Below are 27327 nucleotides of genomic sequence, written 5' to 3' on the forward strand. Positions count from 1 at the left end.
CATAGATGAGAGCTGATAGACCAGGGGTGGAGAAACTGCAGCCTTGAGGCCACATGTGTCCCTCTAGGTCCTCAAGTATGGCCCTTTAACTGAATCCAAATTTCACAAAACAAATCCCCTTAATAAAAGGATTTGTTCTGTAAAACTCAGACTCAGTCAAAAGGCTGCAGCTAGAGGGACACATGTGGCCTGGAGGCTGCAGGTTCCCTACCCCTGCAATAGACAGTTGGGAGTGATGTCATTATGTTCTGGGTCATTCATTTCCCTTCTTATTTCCCTTCTTTGGAGACTGCAGGTATGTTTGGAGAGTTTAGCTCCTTCTTCCATCTCTGGGCCTCCTCACATCATGACCCCAAACTGGGGCTTGGGAGCAAGACAGGAGATCTTGGTCAGTGGTGCCTACACTGGGGCCTGACTTTGAGATCCCACTGGCCTTGAGGGTCAGGGAATGAGGAATGGAAAGAAACCAGTTGGTTCAACTTTGCCTAGACTGTACCCTCTTTCAACTCTGGGCCTCAAAGGGTAGGTCTTTTAGTTCACCCTCAGGACAAAAGGCAGCTGAGGGTAGTGTAGCTGCTAGGGGCATCAAGGTGGCTTGGTGGATAGAGTGTAAGACTTGGAATCAGGAAGACTTGAGTTCAAATCCTGCCTCAGACACTTAGCTAGCTATGTGAGCCTGGACAAGTCATTTAACCTCTCTCTGTCTCAGTTTCCTTATCTGTAAAACCTGGTGAGGTAGGAAGCACCAGGGCTCTAACCTTCATTTCTAGATGAGGAAACTCATGAGGCTCAGAGATGTTAGCTGACTCACCTATGATCATGAAGCTAGTAAGAATCAGAGCTGGGATTCACAATAGGGGAGGCCTCTTCTAAGTTTCTGCATTACATGATGGCTGTCCTGATATTCAAAATGAAGCTGCATCTTCCCCACCTCAACTCTTTCAATTTTCCCTCTTTTAATTATTTCCCATCTATCTTTGTTTATATTTGTCTGCATGATGTCTCCCCATCAGATGGTGAGTTCCTTGAGGGCAGGGACTGTGCTTTTGCAATTTTTGTATCCCCAGTGCTTAGCATGGTGCCTGGCACATGGCAGGTGCTTAATAAACTTTTATTGAATTGAATTAGACTCCTCCAGAGCCAATCAACTCCATTGATTGAGAGAAGGGGGGGGCACCTCCAAGTCATTTGTGGGGTAGAAAGAGCTAGCTTGGTATGTTGATCTTGAGATTCAGACCCCGGGATTATCTTCGTGGAAGAGTGGAACGAGTAATGGATTTGGAATCCAAGGACCCAAGTTCAAAACCTCTGTGATCTTGAGCAAATGTTGAAACTTCTGCATTCAAGTAAATGATTGCTTAGGTCCCTTCTAGCTTGAAATCTGCAAGCCTATGAGAAGTCACTGTGGTCTGTGCCTGTAATTTTTTCCGGTCTTCTTGCCCACCTCTGCCCTACTGGACATTGATTTGGGAACATTTTCAACTAGGTCTCTTTCTGTACGCTCCTTATCCCCGACACTGACATCTTCTTAAGGGGAATTTTGATAACATCAGTCAACAGGATTTGTTGCCCTATCCATATGTTCCTCTAAGTAATCCAGGGCTTATCTTTCCTGTTATCCCCTCCTCCATCTTCTTCCTTTCCCCTTTCCTTTGACCCTGTCCCTCTTTGCTCTTAGTCTCCTTCCCCCTATGTTGGATACAGAGCCAAGGTTTCTCTCTTCTGTTTCTGCTCACGTAGCAATAAGGCCTCTGCAACAGTAAGCAGGAAACGCTGGTATCTTCATGCAGATTTATTTTTGTGATGTTTGTTGACCATACATGGAGTAATAGTTGTGCACAGACTAAACCTTATGCCAGTGGGAAGAATGGTGTCAATGCCAACCTCTCCCAATGAAACTCTGAAGTAACAGAATAGGAGAGGTTCGCCAAGGCGGCCCTGGATCTCTACATTTCTGAGTTGCATGGTGTCATGGAAGGAGACCTGAATATTAAGCCAGAGGTTCCTCATTCAAATCCTACTTCGGCTACTTACTATCTCTGTGACCTTGGAAAAGTCATTTCCCTTCCCCAGGGTCTCTCTTTCCTCCTTTGTAAAATGAGGGCCTTGGATTAGACAATCTCCAGGGCCCCTTCCAGCTCCAAATCCCATAATCCTATAATAACAATAACAATTAGTAACAGTAATCCCTTATGTTTGTACAGCACTTTCAGCTCCTCAAAGTGCGTTCTTATGAATTATCTCTTTTGATCCTTGCAATAGCTGGGTAAGCCAGGCAGCGCACACGCTATCTCTCCTCCCCTGCTCTCCCACCCTGCTTCTCTCCTCTTTTGCAGGCAGAGAGAATGAGGCCCAGGTGATTGGTCTAAGGGGATCCCTCGCATTCCTAGTCCAATAGACCTTAGAGGAGTTACAAAAATAACTAAGATATGGTTTTTGCCTTTTAGGAGATTTCAGTCTCATGGTGGAAGAGAGGCAAGATTGTAGGCAAGTTTCTTAAGCTCATGCAGCATAGATTTAGTGCTCACTTTATACAGATGAGGAAACTGAGGCACAAAAGTGATTTGCCTCCCTTCCCCCAGGTAGTGAGTAGCAGAGCAGGATTCGAACCCAAGTCTTCTGACTTCCAGGTTAGAGCTTTGGCTTCTACACTGCCTTCCTTCTCTCTAAGCCTGTTTCCTTATCTGTAAGATCCAGGTAATGATATTTGTACTACTTACCTCCCAGGATGGTTGTGCTATAGAAATATGTGCCATTAAGCTGATAATGGAATACAAATTAGAATATAAATTCATAAGAGGAACATAAGTGGCTGTGCAATCAGAGGTAAGAGAAGCCACCTCCAGCTGAGGGAATCAGGAGAAGCTTCATGGAGGGGGTGGCATTCAGGCTGGACATGTCCAAAAGCCCATTCCCGGCTAGCATTGCTATATATGCTTTGTCCTGGAGCTTGCTGGGCTGAGGGAGAGTCAGAGAGAGTGTCTCACCCTCCCCCATCTAGTTATCTACCAGCTCATCCTCCAGCCTGAGACACACTGCCCACCCAACCTGACCTTTGTATTCAGATATAGACACCTGCCTACTCAGGTGCACAGACATGCACAAATACATACACAGACAAATATATACTTATGTTCTAAAGAGCCATTATTACCTCTAGATGAGGCAGGAAGTATGGCACAGTGCTAACATTCTTTCAAATGCTGACCATGGGGTCAGAAGACTTGGGTTCAAACCCTACTTCTGACACTTACTGGCTATGTGAACTTGGGCAAGTTCCAGCATCTCTCTGAGCCTCAGTTTCCCTCTGTAAAGTGAGAGAGTTGGTCTAGGAGACACAGTTTCTGGTGGCTTTAGGTCTAGGCATCTGTGATCCTCTATATACAATTATACTCAGCTGGGTATAGCAGGCACATACACACACATACATACATACACACACACACACACACACACACACACACAGATATTTATGCTCCAAAGAGCCATGATCTCATCTGGGTGGGGAAGCAATGTGGTACTGTGGAAGGATGTTGGCACTGCAGAGGACTTGGTTTCAAATCCCTGCTCTGATGCCGGTTACCCAAGTTCCCTTGGGCAAACCTTTTGAATTCCCTTGATCTCAGTTTACCAGTTTGTAATATGAGGGGGTTGGGCTGGATGGACTCTGAGGTCCCTTTCATCTCTAGATCTATGATCCTGTCATCCTCCATTGACAGGGCACTACTACCCACACCTTAGTGTTGACAGTTTCATAAATTGCTGTGGCCCAAAATATTTATCCTTGGGGGCCAGCCCTCTGGCGTGAGTCTTTCCACACTCAAATGGACTAGTTCTGTGATTTCTCTCTCTCTCTCTCTCTCATACACACACACACACACACACACACACACACACTGCCATCAGTGCCATACTAAGCCTTTCCAGCTGGGTGGAACCTGCCAGCTGCTGGCAAAGCTTCCAAGAACCCAGGGTCACCTCCACGCCACAGTGAAGCGCCCACTAGCAGGGTACTGGCGTGGAAGATAAATCTATATGGTCACAGAAGGATGTGCAGGTACACACACATACAACAAAAGCAGCAGCATCCATTCCTACAGCACTTGGCATTTTCAGTTTGTTGTCTTTGCCACCACCCTCCAAAGTAGGTACTGAAAGGATGATTTCCCCTGTTTTGTAGATGAGGAATCAGAGACCCAGAGAGTTGTGATTGTTTGACTGATTGACTGATTTAGGGCATAGGATTGAGAGATGGAAAGGAACTCAAAAGTCATTTAGTCTAGGGGTTCCTCACCTTCTTTTTGGTGTCTTGGACCCACTTGGAAGTCTAGTGAAACCTCTGGATCCCATCTCATAATGATGTATTTAAATGCATAAAATAAGATACATAGAAGTAAAAAGAAAACCAATTATATGAAATAGTTATCAAATTATTCTAAAGAAAAATCTTTAAAAAAAGTTCATGGACTCCAGGTTATAAACCCTTGCTCTATTTGCACTCCCTCGTTTGAAAGAGGAGGAATTGAGACCCAGAAAACTGGGCCCAAATGTGAGAGTCAGAGCTGGCATTCAAACTCTGTCTAGTGCCCCTTCTAATATACTGTTCTGCTTTTGATTCACGTACATATGAATGTACACTTATAGATATTTGTAAGTCAACAAGTATACACTGACATAAACAGATATATTTATATGCATATACATACACAAGATTCTATTATTGTAAAATTGAAAGGGACCTTAGGTATCACTTACCTCTTCCCTCTCTCCCCCCACCCCTCATTTTATAGATAAAGAAGCTAAAATCCATCCAGGTAAAATTACTTGCCCAAGGTTACAGAGGTACATATATATCTTTACACACACACACACACACACACACACATACACACACAAATGCTACCATGCTTGCCATACTACCCACCCTCTACCACGTCAATCAGATATTGGCAAAGGGAGTGAAGGAATCCAGGACATTGAGGGTGCACCACAGTTAGCTTTGGTTCAGAGCTTTGGTTCCCTAGTCTGGACAATTTGACCACTAGCCCCACCTCAGAGTGGGGATGGGCGTTCATATTTTTCCAGCATCACTTTCTCCTGCCCCCTACTCTGTTCTTCCCATGGCCTCTCTGTCCTCCATTTCATTCCTTTGTTCCCTGTGCCTGAAATGGCCTCTCTCTCTCATTGTCTCTGTCTTTTGTTTGAATTCCTTCCTATCTATCCTTTGAAGCCTCACTCAGGGCCACCACCATGAAAGGTGCGCGCGACGGCGCACACATACACACACACACACCCCTTAGTAGTCCTCTGATTTCCCCTTAAATCTCACTTGACCCTTTCCCCTGCATCTCTCTAATACACTCACCATTCACTATTTGTTATGTAGTCTAGTGTTCTAGAATACATAGTGCCCCCCACCCCACTTCTAGCCTTGGGCTTCACAAGACCAGGCACCATGTCTTATCACAGCTTTCTCAGCCCTCACCCAGCTTTCTAGAAGCAGACAGTAGGCTCCTAATAAATGTTTGCTGAGTGAATGGATGATTGAATGAATAAATGAATATTTTTCTCTGAAGCTTATAATGCAAATTGAAATATGTAGGTTAATATGACAGGTGTCACTCCCTCCTTTCTATCTCCCCCTCCCACCTTCCAGCCAAACTAATGTTTTCTCTCTCTCTTTTCTCAGCTAAAGGCATCTCAGCAGGAGGAAGCTGGAAAGGAGGCCACGAAAATAAGTGTGAGTTCAGATCCTGCTTTGCACACAGGCTCTTGCCTTGGACACAGCTGTAAACTTTGCTTTCCTTGACTCAGCAGGGAGCTTGGGGGAGGAAGAGCAGCTGAAGAAAAAATTGGACCATTGTGATTTTTAAAGGCAGGAGATTTTTCAACCCCGTTGAATGACAACAACAAATGATAGAGGGAAGGAGAAGGAGGAAGAGCTGGGGGAGAAAATCCATTCTCCATGTAAGGCCAAGGTTGTGTGAGGCCTGATGCTTTTCACTGGGCTCACCAGTGGCATTTTTTATTTGGGGGTATGAGGAATCTAATGGAGCGGAATCACTGCAATTTTTTTTCTATGACAATTGTGCGCGAAGCTTCTTGAGCTGACCAGGTGATCTGGTTGGTGGTGGGTAGCCTTTCTTCGCCAGGAAAGAATGAGGAGTCAGCATTACAGAATCCTGGACTGTCAGAGCTAGAAACAGCTTTAGAACATGGAATATCAGCTCTGTAAAGGGACCTCAGAATATAGGATGCCAGACCCAGGAGGGTCCTTAGAACATGGAATGTCAGAGTTGGAAGGGATGATTGAATATAGAATGCCAGAGTTGGAAGGGCACTTAAAACATGGTGTGTCAGAGTTGGAAGGTTATCATCCACTATAGAGTGGTAGGTCTAGGAGGGTCCTTAGAACATGGAATATCAGAGTTGGAATGGATCATAGAATCCAGATCACCAGGACTTGGGAGGGTAGCACATAGAATATCAGAGTTGGATGGGACCTTAGAAGCTGTAGTATAATCTAATGTATTTATTTTACATATGAGAAAGCTGAGGCCCAGAGAGAGAGAGAAATAACTTGTCTGAGGTTACACAGTGGGTTACAATCAGAACTAGAGGCCAGGTCTTCAGTCTTCCATTATAGGATTGATTCCATGGACACAATGGCATTCATTCAACAAATATTTGTTATCTGCTATGTGCCTAGTCTTGTGCTTGGAACCCTGGGAAATACAGAGAAATCTGGACCATGCTCTCTTCCTTCTATTTTAGAGAGGTTCCCAAACTTATTTGACCTACTGCCTCCATTAAAAAAAAAATTATTCAGTTTCCCCCTCTGGAAATCCTAAAGACGAGGAAAGAAGCCTCAGATTAAGTGTACAATTGCACCTGATGTTAGTACTGCCCCACTCCCACATCGGTCCAGTGCCCCCCCCCCCCAAGAGGTGTTAATTGCCCACTTTGGGAACCTAGTTGAGAAGAAAGGATACTTTGGTATAGGTCACAGGCATCTAAAAGTTGGATGGCATATGAGACAGTGATACCAATGATAATCTCTGTCATCATCATCATAAATGGTAACAGCTCATTTCCATAACTATTTAAGGCTTACAGAATGCTTGCCTCACAACAGTCCTATGATGTTGGTAGGGCAAATGTCTTCATCCCCATTTTGCCGAGGAGGAAACTGAGATTCCCAATGGGGAAGTGATTTGCCCAGCGTCACACAGGTAGGAAGGGTTGGGGCTGAGCCTTTTGCTTCCAGCAGCAGTGTTTTGGTTCCTCTGTAGGATTTGCAACACAGAAATCCGAAGTCTCTGCTTCCCAGACTTTGGCCTTTATTGCCTTCAAAATATTGGAACCATCCGGAGTGTCATTTGACCTTCTCTGAAGTAACATTTGGAAGCCAGAAATGTTTTCAGCTCAGCGAGTGCCTTCCTTTCCCACTCCCCAAGGAGGGCCTTTTTGTTCCTGAATGACCCATTTGCTGCCTGAGCACAGATCGCTTAAGCCCAAGCAGGTGGCAGGATTCTTTTTGTAAAAAACTGAGGCTCCCTCTTTCGATTCTTTTTGGGGTTTAAGGAAGAGGGAGTGCAGGCCAAGGAGACGCTAATCTAATTGATTTAGAGGATTAGAATTCCGAGGCTGCTTAGCCCCACGTGAGGGGAATGTGAAGACGCTAATTAGTTAAATATAATAAATGTGCTTAGCACTGATTGCTCCTGCCTGCCCCCGTGGCCCACCCCTCTATTTGTCCCCCTTCATCCTGGTCTCCCCCTGAGAGATTGACACATTTTAAGCTTTTCTTTTGCATCCTACTGCAGGATTGGGGTCTCTGGGAAAGTCCCCAATATTAGATACATGCACACATCTTGTCGAGAAAGCAGGGCTGTGATGGAAAAAGCCCTGGGTTGGGAGTGCTGGTTCTGACTCTGCCATTAATACTCAATCAACAAGCAAGCCTTTATTAAGTCCTATGTGCCTAGCACTGTGTTAAGTGATGGGGAGTCAAAGATGAAAGGGGAAAGGTCCCTGCCCTCAAGGAATTTACTTTCTCTTAAAGAAGCTAATTTGTTGTTCAGTTGTGTCAGATTCTTCATGACCCCATTTGGGGTTTGCGTAGCAGAGATGCTGGAGAGGTTTGCCATATTCTTCTCCAGTTCATTTTACAGATGAGGAAACTATGACAAACAGGATTAAGTGACTTGCCCAGGGTCACACAGCTAGTAAGTGTCTGAAGCTAGATTTGAACTCAGGTCTTACTGACTCTAGACCTGGCACCCTATCCACTGGGTCACATACTTGCCCAAAGAAAAGCTAATAATGATGTTTCAATGGACCCTGGATCAAGTCTTTTTACCTCACTGGGAAGCAATTCTCTCATTTCTACAATGAAAGATTTTGACTAGGTCATTGAGGTTCCTTCTATCTCTGATAGTCTAATTCATTGATTTAATGTACATAACCTACCTGATAACAAACTGGCCTTAAAAGAGTCAGGAAGACCTGGATTTGAGACCTGCTTCCAACACCTACTGGATGTAGAAACCTTGATAAAATACCTTAATCCATCAGTGCTCTGGCCCATTCTCTACAACTACAAACTGCAGGTCACTGAATCAACATAATCATGGGTTCAGTCCATATCCTTATCCCTGTAATATAAAAATACACTAAGGCTGGCCCCTACTTAATGACAGGTTCTAGGTGGTAGAGAGGCATTTAGGTGGTGCAGTGGATAAGAGCACTGGTCCTAGAATCAGGAAGTCCCAAGTTCAAATTCAGCCTCAGACTCTCACTATCTGGGTGAGTCATTTAACCTCTGTTTGTCTCAGTTTCCTCCCCTGAAAAATGAGGATAAAGATAGCACCTACCTCCCAGGGTTGTTGTGAGGATCAAATGAGATCATATCTGTAGAGTACTTTGCTAACCATAAAATGCTATTTGAATGCTAGCTATTGTTATTTTTTCCCCTAGAAATTCATGTATAAATGGGTTGTTTGGAACTCAGAACCCTGAGAACAAACTTCCCCACAGAAATACTGTCATAACCATGCCATGGTGGCTGGGTTCCCTGGCCAGCCTGCTGAAGCTCATTTCCACAGTAATGCAGCTGAAGTACCCAGCCCCCATCTGTAAGTAAAATGATTTCTACAGGATTACACTTTCCAGGTTTTAACTGGAGAGACCAGGTGCACACTGTCTGCTTGGCAGGACTCTGCCACCTCCACCTTCCTTTACCACCTATTTGTGCCTACAGCTCATTCATAAATGAAGGGACTCAGTGTGGGCCAGTGGAAGGAAATGCTAGATTTGGAGTCAGAGGGCCTGGATTCAAATTCACTGCTTGTGTGTCATTGGGCAAATTGTTTAACCCCTCTGGATCTCAGTTTCTTAGTCTGTAAAATGAGTAATTTGGACTAGATGGCCCCTTTAAAATGCCTTCCAGGTCTAAATCTATGATTCTGTAATTAAAATGTTCCTAAGTCTGAGACTGCTTACACATACACAAACAAACGTGCACATGTACCAGTTTGGTCCAAGTGTGGGCTGCCCCCAATGCAGGCTACATCCCTGAAATGAAATCACTTTGAAAATGAAATCTTTGAAAGGAAAATATATAGGCATCCACTGAAAAATAACACTGGTTAGAATCAGTTCAGTTCAGTCTAACAAGGATTTATTGTCCATCTACTATGTGCCAGGCTCAGTACTGGGCACTGGAGATTCAAAGACAAACACAGTGCTTGCCCTTGAGGAGCTTACACTGAAATTCCTATTTTTGGACCAATCCACACATGCACATGTACACGCATGTACCTACCTGAACTCTGGGGTGCAACGTGATTGGGGCATGCTGAGTGCAGTCTGCCCCATCCCCAGTTCAGGAGAGCAGTTGAGCCAGGGAGGGGCAACATGAGCTGGAGAACAGAGAGGAGCAGGAATCACTAGGGAGGACTGTAACACTTAGGGAGTGAGGGGGAGGGGTGTCAGACTGCTCCAGCCAGCCAGCCACATGCCCAGGCCCAGCCTTACCAGACACTGACATTGCCATGGTAGAAATCTAGCTCTGTAGACCTATGTATACATAGACACGTGTTTATGTAGACATATACATGGCTGTTGCTGCGTATTGTAATGAATTTAGAGTCAGCAGACTTAGGGTTTAAATCCTGGCTCTGCTGCTTTCTTCCAGTGTAACTCTGGGTAAAGAATTTTTCCTCTGTGGGCCTCAGTTTCCTCATTTGTAAAATGAAAGAGTTTGATTAGGTGAGTGGTACCTAAGGACACTTTCAGCTCTCAATCCTATGATCCTAAGTTACCTCCCAGAAGAGAAGCAGCAATTCTCCGCTGAGAGCCCTCAGGACTGACCATAGGGCCTTGCAGAGAGTGGGCCTTCAGTCCCTGTTCATTGACTTACATTGGGTCCAATGAGCTTATACAGTGGTGGAGAAACGGTTGATAAAATCAGCAGACCAGCCTTTTGATTTCAGTTCCAGTTGAGACAGGAAAAAAAGGCAGACAAGTCTTTGAGGCTCTGCCCTTGTGTCCTGGTTGACTGGGCCATCTCTCTAGTTCAGGTCTCAGCAGGGGCTGGAGTTGCCCCACATAGCTGTGACTACATGACTTCCATAAACTAGCTGCAGCAGTACATCTCCTGCCTACTTCCCCAGCATTACCATCAATAATTAAGAGGTAGCTGCATTTGTCAAAGAAAATGTACAAGGGGGGCCTGTAACTGAGGCCCTGCCTGCACAACCTGGTTCTCTGCATACTGGCTGATCTCTCTCAGTCTGGTTGCCTACATATGTGCCACCATTGTGGGGAGGGAGTGGGTTCCATTGGGTATGAGAGACTCTGGGGGTGAGGGTGGGTAACAGGAGGATGATGGTGCTCATCATCACTTTACTATCAAAACTATCAAAGACCTTAGAGATTATCAGACCCAATCCCATCATTTTATAGCCGGGGATGAAGCCCAGAGGGATTGTGACTTTCCCAAGGTTAATCAGTAAATAATAGAGCTTGAACTCAAACTCAGGTCTTCTAACTACAAATACAGTGCTTATCATATATGCATTCTTACTATGTACGTACATATACATGTAGGATATATGTATATACACATATATATTTACATACTTTTTACATAGCTTTTACATAGCATACTTTTTATTTGGCTATGGTACAAAGATGCCAGAGAGAGAATCCATAATTGGGAATATCGTCCTTACATGCGTCCAGAACAATATTGTAAATCATAGAACAGTAGTGCTGGAAATAGCCTTCGAGAGAACCTAGTCCATTTTACAGAGGAGGAGCCTAAGCTACAGAGAGAAAAACGATTCATGTAATGTCACAAAGCCAGGGAACAGCAACTGGGATGTGAGTCCAGGTCCCCTCGCTCCAAGTCCAGGATTCTGTCCATTTTATTGTGTTCCCTTCCCTACAACCTGATTTTTCATCATTTTTAGTTGTGTTCAATTCTTTGTGACCCCATTTAGAGTTTTCTTTGCAAAAATACTGTAGTGTTTTGCCATTTCCTTCTCCAGCTAATTTTATAGATGAGGAAACTGAGGCAAACAGGGTTAAGTGGCTTACCCAAGGTCACATAGCTAGTAAGTGTCTGAGGCTGGATTTAAACTGAGATCCTCCTTACTCCAGGGCTGGCACTCGATCTAGCATATCCTGATAGGGCTTTCTAATTCTTAACAACTTCCCTCACTGTTATCTCCCCAGATCTCATATCCCTGCCTTGAAGGAGGCTGGGCCAGGATCCTTACCCTCAGTTTGCCAGAAACTGAGGAAGCCGATACAAGCTGGCCCTAGTGAGACCCTTCTCTGCTGCCTTGCCATGGCCAGAAGGTAGCCCTGGCCTCTTTAAGGTTTTGATGGCACAGGGAAACTTCTGGCAGGTCTTTTCAAGCAAGAAAGACTCAACCTTGGTTCCCCTTTGGAATTGTTTCCCTAGAACCTAGCATAGTGCCTGATGCAGACTAGGCACCTAATAAAAACTTGCTGATTGATTGAGTACATCCTGAGGGTGGGCTCTCTGTTACCTGAGTACTAGCCCATCATCTGAAGTTTGGTCCCTAGGAGATGGATCGTTTTTCATCCCAGAATCTCTTCAAACTGTCTGCCAAAGGAGCAGAAGGGCTATCTTTTATGTTGGTGGAGGAGGCACCCAAAGGGTTGGTCGTGGGAATATAAACTTAGAACTAGAAGACACCTCAGAAGTTATCTAGTCCAACCCAAACATTTGACAGATGAAGAAACTGAGGCTTATTGAGGTAAAGAGATTTGTCCAGATCATGAAGTGGAAGCAAGAAGTGATCTATGGGCAGAGGGAGTAGCCATGAACAGAGGCACGGAGGTGGGAAAACACTGGATATACACAGGAAACAAGAAGTCCTGTTTGGCTGGGTCAGGGAGGCTATGGCGAGTTGGAGGAGATTAGAGAGGGGTTTCATTAACAGGCTGAGGAGTTTGGACTTTGGCTTTTAGGCAATGGAGAATCACTAAAGGATCTTTAAGTAAGAGAGTGATGTGGTCCAAGTGGGCCACTGGGAACATCTCTTAATCACATAATTAAAAAGCAAACTAACAAATACTTACTGAGTATCTGCCGTGGGCCAGGGCAGTTTCAATGATGAGACTTAGTCCCAGATCTGAAGAGTAAAGTTCTGAGGAGAGAGATGACAGAATGAAGGGGGCCACTGGAATAGAGTCCTGGAAACACCCATACTTGGATTGGGAGAGTCTAGCTCCTTTGACTAGGGCAGTGGTGGACTCAGTTTGGATTCAGTCAAAGGACCACACTTGAGGACCTAGAACCTCGAGGCTGCAGGTTCCTCACCCATGGACTAGGATCAGAAGGTGTGTGTTGAGGTCTCAGGTCTACTACTAATGAAGTTTTGGGTATGTTTCTTAGCTTCTTGGAGCTTTTGTTTCCCTATCTTTAATGCTGAGGTAATAATCTCTTCTTCAACTGATGTACTCCATTGCCAGCTGCTGCCAAAGTGATCTTATTGTACCCCTACAATCATGCCTCCCTTCTGTTACACCACCACCAACAAAACCCAGACCTTCAGTGGCACCCTCTTTCCTACTGAATAAAATATAAACTTCTGACTGGCTTTCAAGGTCCTCCACAGCTTGGCTGTGTTGCTCTCCCTTTTGTTCTCTCACAGCTATCCCCTTTAACTATCCTGTGTTCCATGTGACCTGAACTGTTCTGTAGCCCGTAGTCTCTGGCCTCTCCCCTCCCCATCTTTGTGCCTTTACTTACATTGGTCCCCATGTATGGAATAGATTTCACCCCCACCACCTCCCCTCTTTCAGGTCTAAATTCAGGAATAAATGCCTTGAATCCTTTTCTGACCCCTGACCCCCCATCTGCACCCATAACCACACATATTCGTACCTCCTTATATTTTTCAGAATCTTTCCTTTGTGTTATTTATATATTCTTCTCTGCCTGGCCCATGGAATTGTAAACTTGTTGAGAGTTGGGTCTCAGATACATGTAACTCTATGTTCCCTATTCCCAGCACAGACTATTAGGATTACAGGAAAAGGCTTTACAGATCAATAATTATTTGTAGTTCACTGAATCAAATATCAAGGACCAGTCAAGACACTGACTGACCTATCCAGGGCCTATCCACTGAGGCCCTAGGAGAGATTGCTGGTTGCATTCCCCTGCACTGGACCTTTTCTTCTGGAAAGTTCTCACTGAAGAGGTACCAGCCAGAGCCCAGTACCCAACAGTGGGTCAGCATTAGTATGGACGCATCCTAAAGGAAGGGGTTGGACTAAGAAATCTCAAGGGATCCCTCCTCATCTTAGGATCATATGCTCCCAAGGATGAGGCTGTGGGTCTCCTGCCCTGAGGCAGTCACCAAATGTTTTACAGTTTTCCTGACAAGGTTTAGCAACACAGCCCTGGTTTCCCCAAAAACTAAAGGCAGGAGAATGTGTGGCAAAGTCTCTCTTAGAAGGAAGGAGCTGTAGGCTTGGTCATGCCATGATTGGGCTTTGTGTCTTTCAGCATAATTAGGTGCCTAATTGCACAGCTAAACCATGTCAATGCATCTGCACGAGAAAGTCATTATGATTTACGGGCAAACCTCTGTTTTCTAACATTCTCTTCTCCATTTGCCACCAGTTACATTCCTATTGGAAGGGCTTAATTTGGGGAAGCATTTTGGAATCAGAGTTTTGTCAGCAGGGTCTTAAAAAAGATTTGCTTTAAATTTCAGAAGTTTAAAAGAAATTAAATAGGAAACAAAAAACCCAGATAGCACCATTTGGGGATATGCCATTCATTCTGCAAAGGGAGGAGGTCTAACCAAAGGTTTGGTCCCTAGCTCACTCATTAACTGTGTGATTTGGGACCCTCTCTGGGCCCTCTTGGTTTGTCCATTTGTAAAACAACAGAATTGAACTTAGATTGCTTTCAGACAAAATATCCTGTGATATTCTGTGAAGAAGCCTGAGAACTGGATTCAACTCCTTTCCCAATAGTCACTGACTAGATGTGTGACCCTGGGGGAGGCACTGAGCTTCCTCATTCATGTTCTCAATGTTGCACAGGGCTGTTACAAGGAAAGTGGTCTGTCAACCCTAAAGTGCTCTAGAAATAGGAGGCATTATTGTTAGCCTCAGAACATTTACTTCCTCTCAGCTCTGTTACTGGTACCCCACCTCCCATCCCCCCTCCCATCCCCCTGGAGGATAAGTACCATGTTCACTGTGCACACATTTATGTAGGGGGCTGTCTCTCCTGTTGAACAAATACACAGAACCTGCCAGCCCCATGGCAATGAATCCTAATTACCTCATCAAAGGCGCAGACCCTGCTGGGTAGAATAAGGAAAGAGCACTGCTCCTTGGAAGCCTTTTGCAAAAGCTAGGAAGGGAAGGACACTTCAAGCAGCTAGAGATATGGGGAAACGGGAAGGGAAGAGGGGAGTTTGGGTCAGAGCACAGGGGTGGGATGCTCCCCTAGAGCTGCCCAAAGGTATAATGGAGATGGGGTGAAACAAGTCCTAGCCAAGAAGTGACAAGGCCTGAATTCCAGCCCTGCCCGTATCACTTACTCAGTGTGTGACCTTGGGCAAATTATTTTAACCTTTCCTAACCTTGTTTTTCCCATTTGAAACAATAATACCACCCCTGGGCAATTGTGGTATAGTGAATAGAGTGTTAGATGTGGACTCAGGGAAACCCAAGTTCAGATCTTATTTGACACCCTCTCTAGCTCTGTGACTCTGGGCAAGCCTCAGAATCTTTCTGTCTCAGTTTCTTCATCTGCAAAATGAGAGTAACAGTAGCACCTGCCTCAGAGTACCATAAGGATTGAAGAGCTCTACAAGAACTTTCACGTATTGTATTAATGGTATCTGTCTATTAGAGGGAAGCTAGGTGGTGCTGTGGATAGAGTACCAGACCTGGAGTCGGAAATACTCATCTTCATGAGTTCAAATCCAGCTTAAGTCACTTACCAGCCATGTGACCCTGGGCAAGTCACTTCACCCTGCCTGCCTTACTTTCCTTATCCGTAAAATGGGCCAGAGAAGGAAATGGAAAACCACTCCAGTATCTGACAAGAAAACATCAGATGGGGTCATGAAGAATCAGACATGACTGAACGATGACAATAAACATCTATTGTCATCATCATCGTCATTATGTGAGAGAATAGATGTGAAAGTGCTTTGACATACATGTGAAGAATGATGGTTTGGCCATTGGAATGAGTACAGTTCAAGAAGTACTTGAGCAGGGTTGGAGCCTTTAAAGGTGATATGCTGAGTCTTCATTCCTGGTAGCCAAAAGGGTGAAGGGGGAAACAGGAGAGTGGCACAACTTATACACATAATATTACCATCATCCCTTTCAATTAATCAACTAATAAGTACTTTTAGGGGCTACAGTGTGCCAGGTACTGTGCTAATAAATGCTTCCCAACACTTTCTCATCATCCCTTTATCCCTTTACCTTTAACCTACTGAAACATGAAGCAGAGAAATCTGGTTGTCATGGGGAAGGGGTCACTAGCCAGTACCATCTGGGAACCTCTGGCCAGTGCAAAGACTGAAGCTGTCTTATTGCTCTTGTCAACACTTTCTTATCTTCACTAAGCAGAGGACAAAAGCAGTGATGCAGATAATCAAAATACCATAGATAGTCCCCCTTCCTTCCCCTCCCCCCCAAGTGCCTAGGATTTAGTAACTGATGTTCTATAGCACTTTAAGGTTTACAAAGCTTTTTACATATCTCTCTAAACAATCCTGGAAGGCAGATACTGCACTTGTTATTACCCATCATGCTCATATAATACAATATGCTACCTGCTGCTTTGGTTGTAATGGGCTGATAGAACAGGATGTCAGAGAGAGATCATAAGTCCATCTTGTTCAACCTCACCATTTTGCCAATGGGGAAACTGAGGCCCAAAGAAGGAAAGGAACTTTGCCTAAGGTCACTCAGCAAATTAGTTGCAGTCCTAGGATTCTTGTCTCTCAGTTTAGGCCATTTTCTGCTACACAAGATGATGTCTCTGATGATAAGATGTTTGGGATTCCTGAGGCACAGGGAGACTGCCTGGCTGGCAGGAGAGAGGGTTGGGGAATTAGGGAGGTGGCAGTGATCCGGAGAGTATGTATGCTCTCCAAAGCTTTCTGGGGGGAGTTGAATGGAGGTGACAGAATGATTGTTAACAATACTGGCATTTCAAGGTTTTGGGCAAGCCAAGGTGAATTTGACTAGACTTTTGTTTCCCCCTCTAAGAAATGGGAGTGTAAATGTATATTCTCTTTCCCCATCACAACTGAGATCAGGAGGAGCAGGAGGGCGGTATGCAGAGCACATGGCACTCCCGAGGAGCAGGTCCTCTCTGAGCTCAAAGCATTATTACTCCATTAGTGGCTCGTAGGGTTGACAAATGAAGGATAATTAATATCCGTGAGGGAAACAGATGTTGAGGTAATTCACTCCCCGCTGTGCATCTGAAAAAGCATTTCCTTGGATTCCTCTAAGGTCGGGGACTTCGGGTGAGAGACTAGGCCCAAGAGCTTGGCAAGACTGCTCCAGTCCCTCATTTAGCAGGAATGGAGGGGTCAGGAAGCCAATCTAGCTCATCTGATTGTATGGACCTCCAGCCGATTCCAGGTCCTGGTGCCTCAGAGGAAACCTATCACCCTATGCCTCCCAGCTAAGAGAAACATGGGATCCTCAGATGGAAGGGTCACCCAGGGGTCTTCTCATCCACCCCTGTTTCCTGGTGGGATGGCATTTTGCTTCTAAGGAAAAAATGATTATTTCTTATCTGTGAAACAAGGATAATAACACTCCTCATATCACAGGGTTCTTGTAAGAACAGTGACTTACAAACTGTGAAGCACCATAGTAGTAGGTGATAGCATTATTCTTCTTTTACTAACACCCTAGTCTGATGCCTCATTATAGTGTGGACCCAGAACCATGGATTTTCTAAGACTGTGGTAGTAGATTGCCTGCTCTCTCAGGTCCTACCATGTTGGAAAAGCTTAGAATACAGACTCTGAAATGGTCTGTGTATGTTAGTCTGGAGCAAACTTCCTAAGTGTGGAGAAACCTGGAAGAGTGGCCACTTGGTCATGCTTTTGATTATGGCACCTCACAAAACCATCTATGAAGTCATAGAGGGGCAGCAATCTGTATTGGTGGATTAAGCATCCACCCCAAGGAAACCATGGGTCCTTAAAGCATAATCATCATCACTGCTATTTTGTTCTCATCTTTTTTGATGGGCTTCACTTAGAAATAGTTTGAAGACAAGTGGACTGTTGTATGGGTGGATAAAAATGACTGCTTTTTGGGAATCAAAGTATTGGGATTTAATATCTTCCTCATAGGATCTAGTGTTGGAAGGAAACTTAAAGATGATCAGCTGACTCATTTTACATCTGTGGAAACTGACAGGGAAGTCCTGAAAGATGAAGTGGTGACCAAGGTCCTATAAGTGGTAATGAGTGAATGCAGGATTCAAACTTGTCTTCTGACCACAAATCCAGTGTGATCTTTCATCTATGTCATACTGTTTTTTCCGATACAAGTTTCTTTACTATGGGATTTTTTAATTTTTTGTGTATCTTAAGTCATCTTGACAGTCTGCTTAAATCTTAATGTTTTTAAATGCTAAAAAATAAAATATGTAAAATTACAAAGGAAGCTAATTATATTAAAATGCAATTATCAAAACATTAGGAAAAAAAACAAATTCAGAATTTTTAGGTTAAGAATGTCTGTTCTAAGGCTCAGGTCAGTCAGCTATCTTTTGTCTTTGCTACTCCTGCTCTTGGACTTCTTAGCACAATCTCCCATCATTTTTACTGGGTAAGAAATCCAAGGCCCAAAGGCAGCTCAAAGATGAAGGCATCTCTCCTTTCTTCAAGGGACAAGGCCTTGGCAACTGTCCTAGGATGCTAACTTTTCCTGAACTAATCCTCTTCAAAGCCAAGGGAATCCTAAAGTTGTGTCTCCATGGAGATGTCCTTGGATGCCAGCCAGTTCTTGCCCATACCTATCCACTCCCCTCATCAACCCCTCATACTCTAGCCAGATTAAAGGGACCTGCTCTAGTCTATAATCCCCTTGTGGCTGGGAATTTCTTACCTCTAGCTAATGCAGGTAGTTCGTTGGTTAAGGTATGGGAATTTTGAGGGTAAGGTCGTGGGATATGGTCTCAGTATAGACTGGCTGGTTAGCTTTGCTCTGTTTTGCTGGCCAGAACCATACCCCAATTCAATACTATCTCCACCTCTCAGAATTCTTGTGAGTTGTCCAAGGTCACAGAGTTAGTGACAGAACCAGGACAAGAATGTAGGTCTTCTAACCCAATACCCTTTCCATATTTCACTGGACTATGACACAATACATATTTGCTGGAGTGCATCTCAGGGAAGCTTAAATTAAAATACACATGACTTGGAAATGTTAAAAGTTAAAATGTTACCTGGAAGTTTCTTCCCCAACCCTCTCCCATAAGCAGAGGCAACAACAGGGGCTGGGTGATCAGATTATCTGCCAAGGAACAAGACCTGGAGCAGAGCAGTCTCAGTGGAAAGAGATGCAGAGACAAGTGTGGCGATGATGATGATGATGATGATGATGATGATGATGATGATGATGATGGTAAACTGGCATTTACGTAGCTCTTTCAAAGTATATTTCAAATATATATTATCACATTTGAGCCTCACAGATGCCATGTGAAGTAGGCGCCTTAAATATCGAGTGACTTGCCTGTGACTATTAAAGAGAGACAAGATTTCAACCCAGGTTCTTCCTTACTTTGGAGGCAGCTAGGTGATGTAGTAGATAGAGTGCAGGGCCTGGAGTCAGGAAGACTCATCTTCAGTAAGTTCAAATGTGGTCTCACACACTCACTAGCTGTGTGACTCTGGACAAGTCACTTAGCCAAGTTTGCTTCAGTTTCCTCTTCTGTAAAATGAGCTGAAGAAGGAAGTGGCAAACCACTCCAGAGTCTTTGACAAGAAAACCCTAGATGGGGTCACAAAGAGTCATACAAAATTGAAAAAGGACTGAACCACAAAATCTTTACTTCAAGCCTGCACTGTGGCCATTATCCTGTGTTACCTTTCATAGACTCTATGGCATTGCACAGAGTCTGGACAAGAAAGGCAGACCTAGGGTACTGATGACTGTCTTCCCTGCATTTCTCTTTTGGAAAGGCATCGTGGAATGGTAGAAAGGGCACTGGAATTAGGAGTTTTGGAGTTAGGAGACCTGGTTCTAGTACTTTACTAGCTGTGTCATTATGTTTTCTTTATGTGTCACAGATCACTCAGCCTCTGGGAACCTGTTTCTTCATCTCTAAGATGGAGAAAAAATGAAGCAGTGTGGTATAGTGGAAAAAGCACTGGATTTGGGGCCTCTGTTCAAACCTTGCCTCTACTACATTCCTGTGTAACTTTGGTCAAATAATTTCCCATTTCTGAGACTCAGTTTCCTCATTTATAGAATATTGCATTTCAGTTGTTTTCAATCGTGTCTGACTCTTTATGATTGCATCCTCCACCACCAAATAGTGATATTCATGAGCCCTGAACAGGATCCCTCCTAAACTATAGGAAAGCCCAGCTAGCCAGGTCTACTACAGGGTGAACAGTAGCAGCCGCTCCCTACTAGGTCCTCATCTTTCCCTTCCCTTCTGGCACAGAGCCAGGAACCCAGGGCGGGCTATAAATCGGATTTATTGACCCAACCTGAAAGCTGCACCCACTCAGGCCGTGAGTAAGTCTTAAATTTCATCGGGTGATAAATACCAGGAGAGAATCAATTTGGTATGAAAGCTAATTAGCTGGCGAGCTGTGGCATTGATCTTAGCCTGATGCTTCTTGGAGGGGACTAGGTCATTCAGCTACAGAGAAAGGGGGAAGCCAGGGATGAATGGGTCAGTCTTCTGGTCTTTCCTAGAGAACAAGGAGGGGAGAAAAGGAAGGGCCTCAGGACACATCCCGAATTCCTTATCTGGATTTTCTTCGTAGAGAGGGGAGGGATTAAAGGAGAGGCCTAGGTTATTAGGAGAGGGTTTTTGAGGTTAAAGAAAGGAAGTTGGATAGCCTCAGCATAATTTCATTTGTAGAAATAAGGAAATGGGGTAAGCTGCATTGTTTCAATAGGAGAAATAGACTTGCTTCCTCTTCTGTAGAGAGGTGGATTAGATTGATTCTAAAGTCCTGTCCAGTTCTAAATCCTACAAAATAAGGAAGTAAGGAGTCTCGGGTTATTTTTATGGAGATATAATGATGTGGAATAGCCTTCACAAGTCCTTCTCCTAGTCAAGGTTTGGGATGATGGAGAACCTGGAGATGTGCTAGCTCCTGTCTACTCCAGTGTTCCTGCCCAGCATTTCTGTGAAGAAGAAGGGGGTAAGGTGCTCCACAGAGAAATTGTGCAGCCCCTGGAAGGCCTGGAGAGTAGCTGGGTGACCACAGGTTGACTCCTTCTCTACTAACTAGATGCAGTAGGCCAACATGGGGAATTTAGCATGTTAGCATTGAAAGGTGATAAAGATATAGTGGGATCAAAAATAAGATGCTAATTGATACTTGGATATAGGATCTTAGGTCTCCTTTCAGTATTCTTGCTCCTCAGAAAGATTACTTTTCCATCTGCTCCTCCTCCTCTTTCTTCTTCATTCAATTCATTTTTATGTATGTAGTATATATATAATATTTAGCAAGCATTTTTATGTATGTGCTATATGCAGAGCCCTGGAAATACAAAGACAAAAATTTAAAACAGCCCCTGCCTTCATGTTGCTTATATTACACTAGAAGATAAAACATGTGGATGTATAAGTAAGTAAAAGATAATTTGAGGCAGGAGAGAGAACTAACAACCAGGAGTTTCAAGGAAGGTTTTCCCAGGACATGAGACATGAATTGATCTCTGAAGGGAATGAATGATTCTATGAGATAAAAGTGAGGATGGAATGCATCATAAATTTATAATAACAATGATTTAGTCAGTTAATTAGATGTACTTATTAGGCACCTTACTTCAAGGACCCATGATTTCATAGTTGTGGCCTCTCTCTCCACTGATGCATATCATAGCCCTTCTATGGTTTATGAGTTAACATGATGCAAGTGGAAAAAGCAGTCGCTCTGGAGTTAGAAGACCTGGCTTCAAATTTCAGCTCTGCTGCTTACTATCTTTATGACTTTGGGCAAGTCACTTAACTTCCCTGAGCCTCAGTTTCCTCATCTGTAAAATGAAGGGACTGGACTGGATAACCTCTAAACTCTTACCATTCTAAATACATACTAGAAGGCAATCAGTTGCTTCAATCACAATAACTCATTATCCAATGGCCAGTCTTCTAGTGATAAGCTTCTCCACACTTAGCTCAGCTGCCCTTCAGATAACAGACACACAGATGGGCCAAACATTAGGTCTACATTGAAGCTTTCCTGGCTTAGTAGGATCTGCTAGAGGTTGCAGTTCACTAATGTAGGCTTTATGACCATATAGTCAATATTCCCAGGCCACAATGAGACTTCAGATGACATAAAATATTTCCCATTTGTCTAGCTTTGCAAGGTATAACAATGTGAGGTTGTTAGTATAAGGATCATTATCTCCATTCTGTATGTTGGGAAAATGTGACTTCAAGTAGTGATGTGTCTTGTCTATGATCACATGGCTACTGTCAGAATTGGGACTAAAACAGATTTCCAAGTCCAAGTCCAGTGCTTTTTTCAATACACCATGCTGCCTTTACATACACACACACACACACACACACACACACACACACACACACACACACACACTCACTCACTCACTCTTCCACTTATATAGCACTTGAAGGTTTACAAATTGCTTGCCTTTCAACAATTATTCAATACTAATAATCCCCAGTGTTTGTATATCAGTTTAGGTTTTTTGAGTCTGAAAGAGGAATCTAAACATATTTTCTAAAGTGAGATCAAAGGGAGCGAACACTCAGACTGGAAGTGTGCATTTCCTGGACTTATTCTGGGGTATTTTCATAGTGACAGCTTAAATGGCCTCTTAGGACTTTATGGGAGTGGCCAGATTATGGCATGAGGCTACAGTAGCAGCAGGCTGACCTGATCTGAACAGGACAATTCACAGTGGTAACTTCTCAATTCACAGGGGATCAGAAATAGGAGGATTTTTCAGGGGGAAAGGTGTTCAGTTATCATAGCAGCTTGCATGATAGTCCAAGAATATAGGAAACAAAGGGAGGAGACAGGTCTGGAGTCCAGAAGAATAGGTCAGGAGCATGGAAATGATGGAATCCAAGGAGCAAACAGGAAAACATGGTGTGAGGTCAGGCAGGTTCAAGAAACCATGTGTTTAAACAGGCTTGATGTTGTACTAGGAGTTCATATACAATTTGATTCAACATGATGAGTGTGCCAGGGTCCTTTTCTCATATGGTATAAACTCTGCCCTCGTGTATTAGCTTCAAATGTAGATGGCTTCCAGAACCATGGACAGCTCCCAGGATGCTGGATAGATCTCAGCACTGTGGACAGTTCCCAGAGGCTAGTGTTTCCTACATGGAAAATAGCTCTGTCTGAGCTTACTGATAGTGGAAAGATTTGGCCCAGTCTTGTCCCCAAAGGCTCCTAGGGGGAAGTCTGTAGCCTGAGGGTACTTCATAGTCATCAGATGCCTGTTATTGTCAATCAGTCAACAAATATTTGGGCAGCACCTTCTTCATAGAACCATAAAGTGAGAACACTGACTTAGAAAAGTATCCTCCACTCTGCCACCCATTCACAATGTGACATTAAGCAATTCTCTTTCCCCTCTCTGAGGCTCTGTTTTCTCTGTAAAATTAGAGGACTAGGTGGTCCCAAAGGTTCCTTATGAGGGTGTCATTTTGTGTTTCAAGTTCTAAAGGCCTTTCCAACTCTTATATGTGTTCTGTGTCATAAAGATTCTGCAAGATCCAGCATCCCAGCTCTATATTCAGAAGACCATCCCTACTCTGTCACCTTCTGTATTTAGGACCCTTTCAACTCAGAACCCTCCAAGCTTTGCCACTTTATGCTCTATGTTCATTTTCACCTCCGATAGTCTCTGTTTGGCACCTCTCATTTCAAGTAATAGTATCATATGAGTAGTGTAGACAATGGAGGCTCTGAGGAGAGAAAGAAGTAAATCTCACAGGATTTTAAATCCATTTTAGCCCCAGGACTTGATCTTGGTGTTTGTGTATGAATTTTGTGGAAATGTACATTGAGAATGGAGGATAAGAAAGAAACTCCTTCTCTTATGAACTCAGGTCTCATTGGACTGATACCTGATGCATTGGCTCTGACCCATATCTAGTATTTCTTCAGCCTGTCACTCTGTCTCCCATCTTTTCTCTTTCTTTAGGTGGTCAAGGTGGTTGGTAGCAACATCTCTCACAAACTCCGCCTGTCCCGGGTGAAGCCCACAGATGAGGGGACCTACGAGTGCCGAGTGATTGATTTCAGTGATGGCAAGGCCCGGCACCACAAGGTCAAAGCCTATCTTCGGGTAGACCCTGGAGAGAACTCCGTCCTTCATCATCATGGTCATGGCCCCTCCCTCCACTTGCAGGATACCCCACTGTTGGGGGGGCAGCCTGCAGCTCCTGCCCCACCCCCACCACCTCCCAAGCCAGGCAAGGAGCTGAAGAAGCGGTCAGTAGACGCTGCCTGTGCTCTGTAGACTGACACTCTTCCATTCCCCTTATCCACCCACCCCACCCTGGTGGCTCAGAGAGAGTGGGAGGGTCACTCCTTCCCTAGTCCCTCTGCCTTTCTTTCTTCCCTTCCCTCCCCCCTCCGCTGTACAGAGTGCATGAGGAGCAGGGTCTGGGCCAGAGGAGTGCCCTGTATCCAGACGCCACTGAATTGATGTTGGCCCAACTGGGCCCTTGAGTGTCCCCCAGCAGGGGCCCTTATTGCTCTCCCCATGCTCAGCATGTGAGCCCTTGTACCCTTTCTTCAGCCAGTTTTCTCCTCTATAAAATGAGGCAGTTGGACTAAATGATCTCCAAGGTCCCTTTCTGCTCTAAACCCTTTTCTTCTATGGCCATCACTTTTCCAGGTTCTTCTAGAAGTGGAGAGGGGTGGGTGGGTGGTATGGGACTGGAGCGTTGGAGGCTGACAGGAAAAAGGCATAGGGATTCTGAAGCCATGGCCAACAGAAATTGGGGGTAGGGTGGGGGTGCTGTTCCTATGCCACAGGGTCTGATCTCTCCACACCTAGGGGTTCATGCGATGCCCCATCTCATTGCCAGCTTTGGTGAAGTCCTGTGTTTTGCTTTTCTTGTCGGGCCCAGGCCCAAAGATCTAGCTTGCTCTTGCTTTGATCATTGCCCCCTGGGCACACTCTGCTCCCCTTAACATCCAGTTTCATTACTATGCCAGGTTCTGGTCATGCTAAACAAGCAGCTAGTCTCACTACCCACACTTGTATATTGTAAATAGCAAATAGCCCAGATGAATGTTCTTTCCTTTGATGTGTATGTGTGTTTAGGGAGGTCAGGGGAGAGGGGGCAGCAGGAGAGAAGAGGTTGTCATGAGAAATCTCCCTCTTCAGTGGGGCTAGAACAGGTTTGATGGGACCCCAAACTGGGAACCCCTGGCTCCTGTAGAATTGCAGACCCCTCTGAAAACCTGGCTCCAGCTGCCTGGAGGCACCCAGGACTGAGGTAGGTGGGGAGGGGCTGTGAAGTCTTTATATCTTTATAGTTTGTATTTCTGTGGTTCCTTTCATCCCAAGCCTTCCAAATAAGCTATTGTTCCTTTCCCTGTTTTTGGAAGAACCAAGAATCAAACCCAGGAGCCCCCTTATTTTTCAGGGCTCATTTCTGGACCCTCCTCCCTTTGCCACCTTCCTCTCCCCTCCATGCAAAGTTTTGCACCAGCAGGGGCCCCACCTTTCCAACCTCACTTCACTTCAACCTGAGGTTTCTCCCAGAAGGCCCCCCTCCCTCTTCCTGTCAACCTCACAAACTCCAGGGCCTGTTCTGATCCAATGCAGCTGAGTCCACCTCTCTGAGGGGATCCTTTGGGGCCCAGTGAACTGCCCAAGGCCCCATCCCTTTCTCATACCCACACTTGTATCATCTTGTCCCTTTTACCCCTCTTCCCCACAAGGATTTGTAAATATTTCTAATGGGCCAAACCCTCCACTTCCACTCCCCCCATATAAACACACACACACACACAAATACACACACACACACACACACACACACACACACACACACAGGGTTCTGCCCTGGCCACTGCCTGACTGAAGAGGGAGCATAGTGAGAAGGGAGAGGGCAAAGGTTCCTTGGGTAGAGACCCCTCACAAGTCTTTTGCATCAATACAGAAGGGTGTGACCACAGGTTATAATATTGGGAGCTCAGCACCTGCTGGGCCCTCTTCATGTCCACATGATCCAATCTGTGATTATCAGCCTTGCTGAAGTGAATAAAGCTGTTTAAATGAACTTCTGGTTGAGTGTCTTTCTGTGACAGGAGTCATTCATTCATTCAATCAATCAGCAAGCATTTTAAATCACCCACTAGGCACCAGGTACTGGGAATACAAAGTCAAAAGTGAAAGAGAAGGGAATACCCCTCATTTTTTACCCTGCCACTGAGAGTTAAACTTGACGTCATTCACTCATTCAACAAGTTCTCTTTAAGGTCCACTGGGCTTTGGGTTTGACAAGAGAAGGAATAGTTTCTCTGCTTCCAGGATTCAAGAATCTGGATAGGGAGAAAGAACTAATTTTTTTTAAAGGGATAATACAATAGATTACACTACCAACACTTATTTAACACCTACTGTACACAAAAATTGTGCTTAGTTCTGCAGGAAATAGAAAATTTAGATAAGACAGGGCCCCTGCCCTCATGGAGCTCCCAGGAATAGACATTCACAGATAGTTACCTTGCTATTATCCAAAATGAATTGTACGAACTCGAAGCTCTGTTAGAGAAATCGTTCTTTATTTTCTATTTTTTATTAGTTTATTTTTATTTTTCAGCATTCACTTTCATAAGTTTTAAATTTTAGAGAAATCATTTTTTGTGTGTGATGTGTAGGATGAGCTAGACTTTGGATGGGATATGGGGAATGGAAATTAGTGTTGGAAACAAGTGGGACATGAGATTGGAAAGGTAAATTGGGATTAGGTCATAGAGGATCATGGACTTCTTTTCTGCAGGCAGTGAAGAGTCACTGAATTTGGGGTCCTATCACCTGGCTCTGATATTTGTGTGATCTTAAACAAGTCACTTCACTCTATGAGCCACAGTTTTCTCATCTGTAAAATAAAGGAATTGGACTAGGTGATGTCTAGGGGGCCCATTCAAGTCTAGAACCTTCAAGTCTAGATTCCTTAAGGTCTTGAGCAAGGGAGAGATGTGATAAGAGTTGTAGATCAGGAACTATCTGTTGGACCTGTGCAGGGCAGATTGAGGAAGACATGGTAAATCAGTTGGGGAAGTGTCTTAATAGTCTAGGTATCAGGTGTTGATTAATGGCTTGGTGACTAGAAGCTTCATGGGGCACTTGGGCTGAGAGATAGCTAAGAGGATGGAGGCAGCTCATGAGAAACTTTCAGTGGAGGCTGAAGGACCACCAAGATGTTTCACAGAACAGTCCTTATGATTAGGGTTGGACTAGCCCACCTCTCATGAACCTAACAACAAGGTTTCTGGAAAGCAAGGTCTAGAAGGAGGAAGGAGCAGGGCACTCAGATGAACCCTAACACCACACACTTTTCCTTAGATTTGAGTC

General features: G+C 44.4%; 1 protein-coding gene across 1 annotated transcript in view; it reads left to right on the top strand.

Moving 5' to 3' along the window:
- Nucleotides 1-26029, top strand: part of VSTM2L (V-set and transmembrane domain containing 2 like) — an 82354-nt gene extending 56325 nt beyond the window's left edge. The window contains exons 3-4 of the mRNA XM_072631551.1: nt 5690-5740; nt 23935-26029. Of these exons, the coding sequence (XP_072487652.1) occupies nt 5690-5740; nt 23935-24252 (369 nt within the window). The 3' untranslated portion in view covers nt 24253-26029. The remainder of the gene's footprint in view (nt 1-5689; nt 5741-23934) is intronic.
- The last annotated feature ends 1298 nt before the right edge of the window (nt 26030-27327 follow it).

This window comes from Notamacropus eugenii, chromosome 1, assembly GCF_028372415.1.
Source record: "Notamacropus eugenii isolate mMacEug1 chromosome 1, mMacEug1.pri_v2, whole genome shotgun sequence".
Taxonomy (NCBI): domain Eukaryota; kingdom Metazoa; phylum Chordata; class Mammalia; order Diprotodontia; family Macropodidae; genus Notamacropus; species Notamacropus eugenii.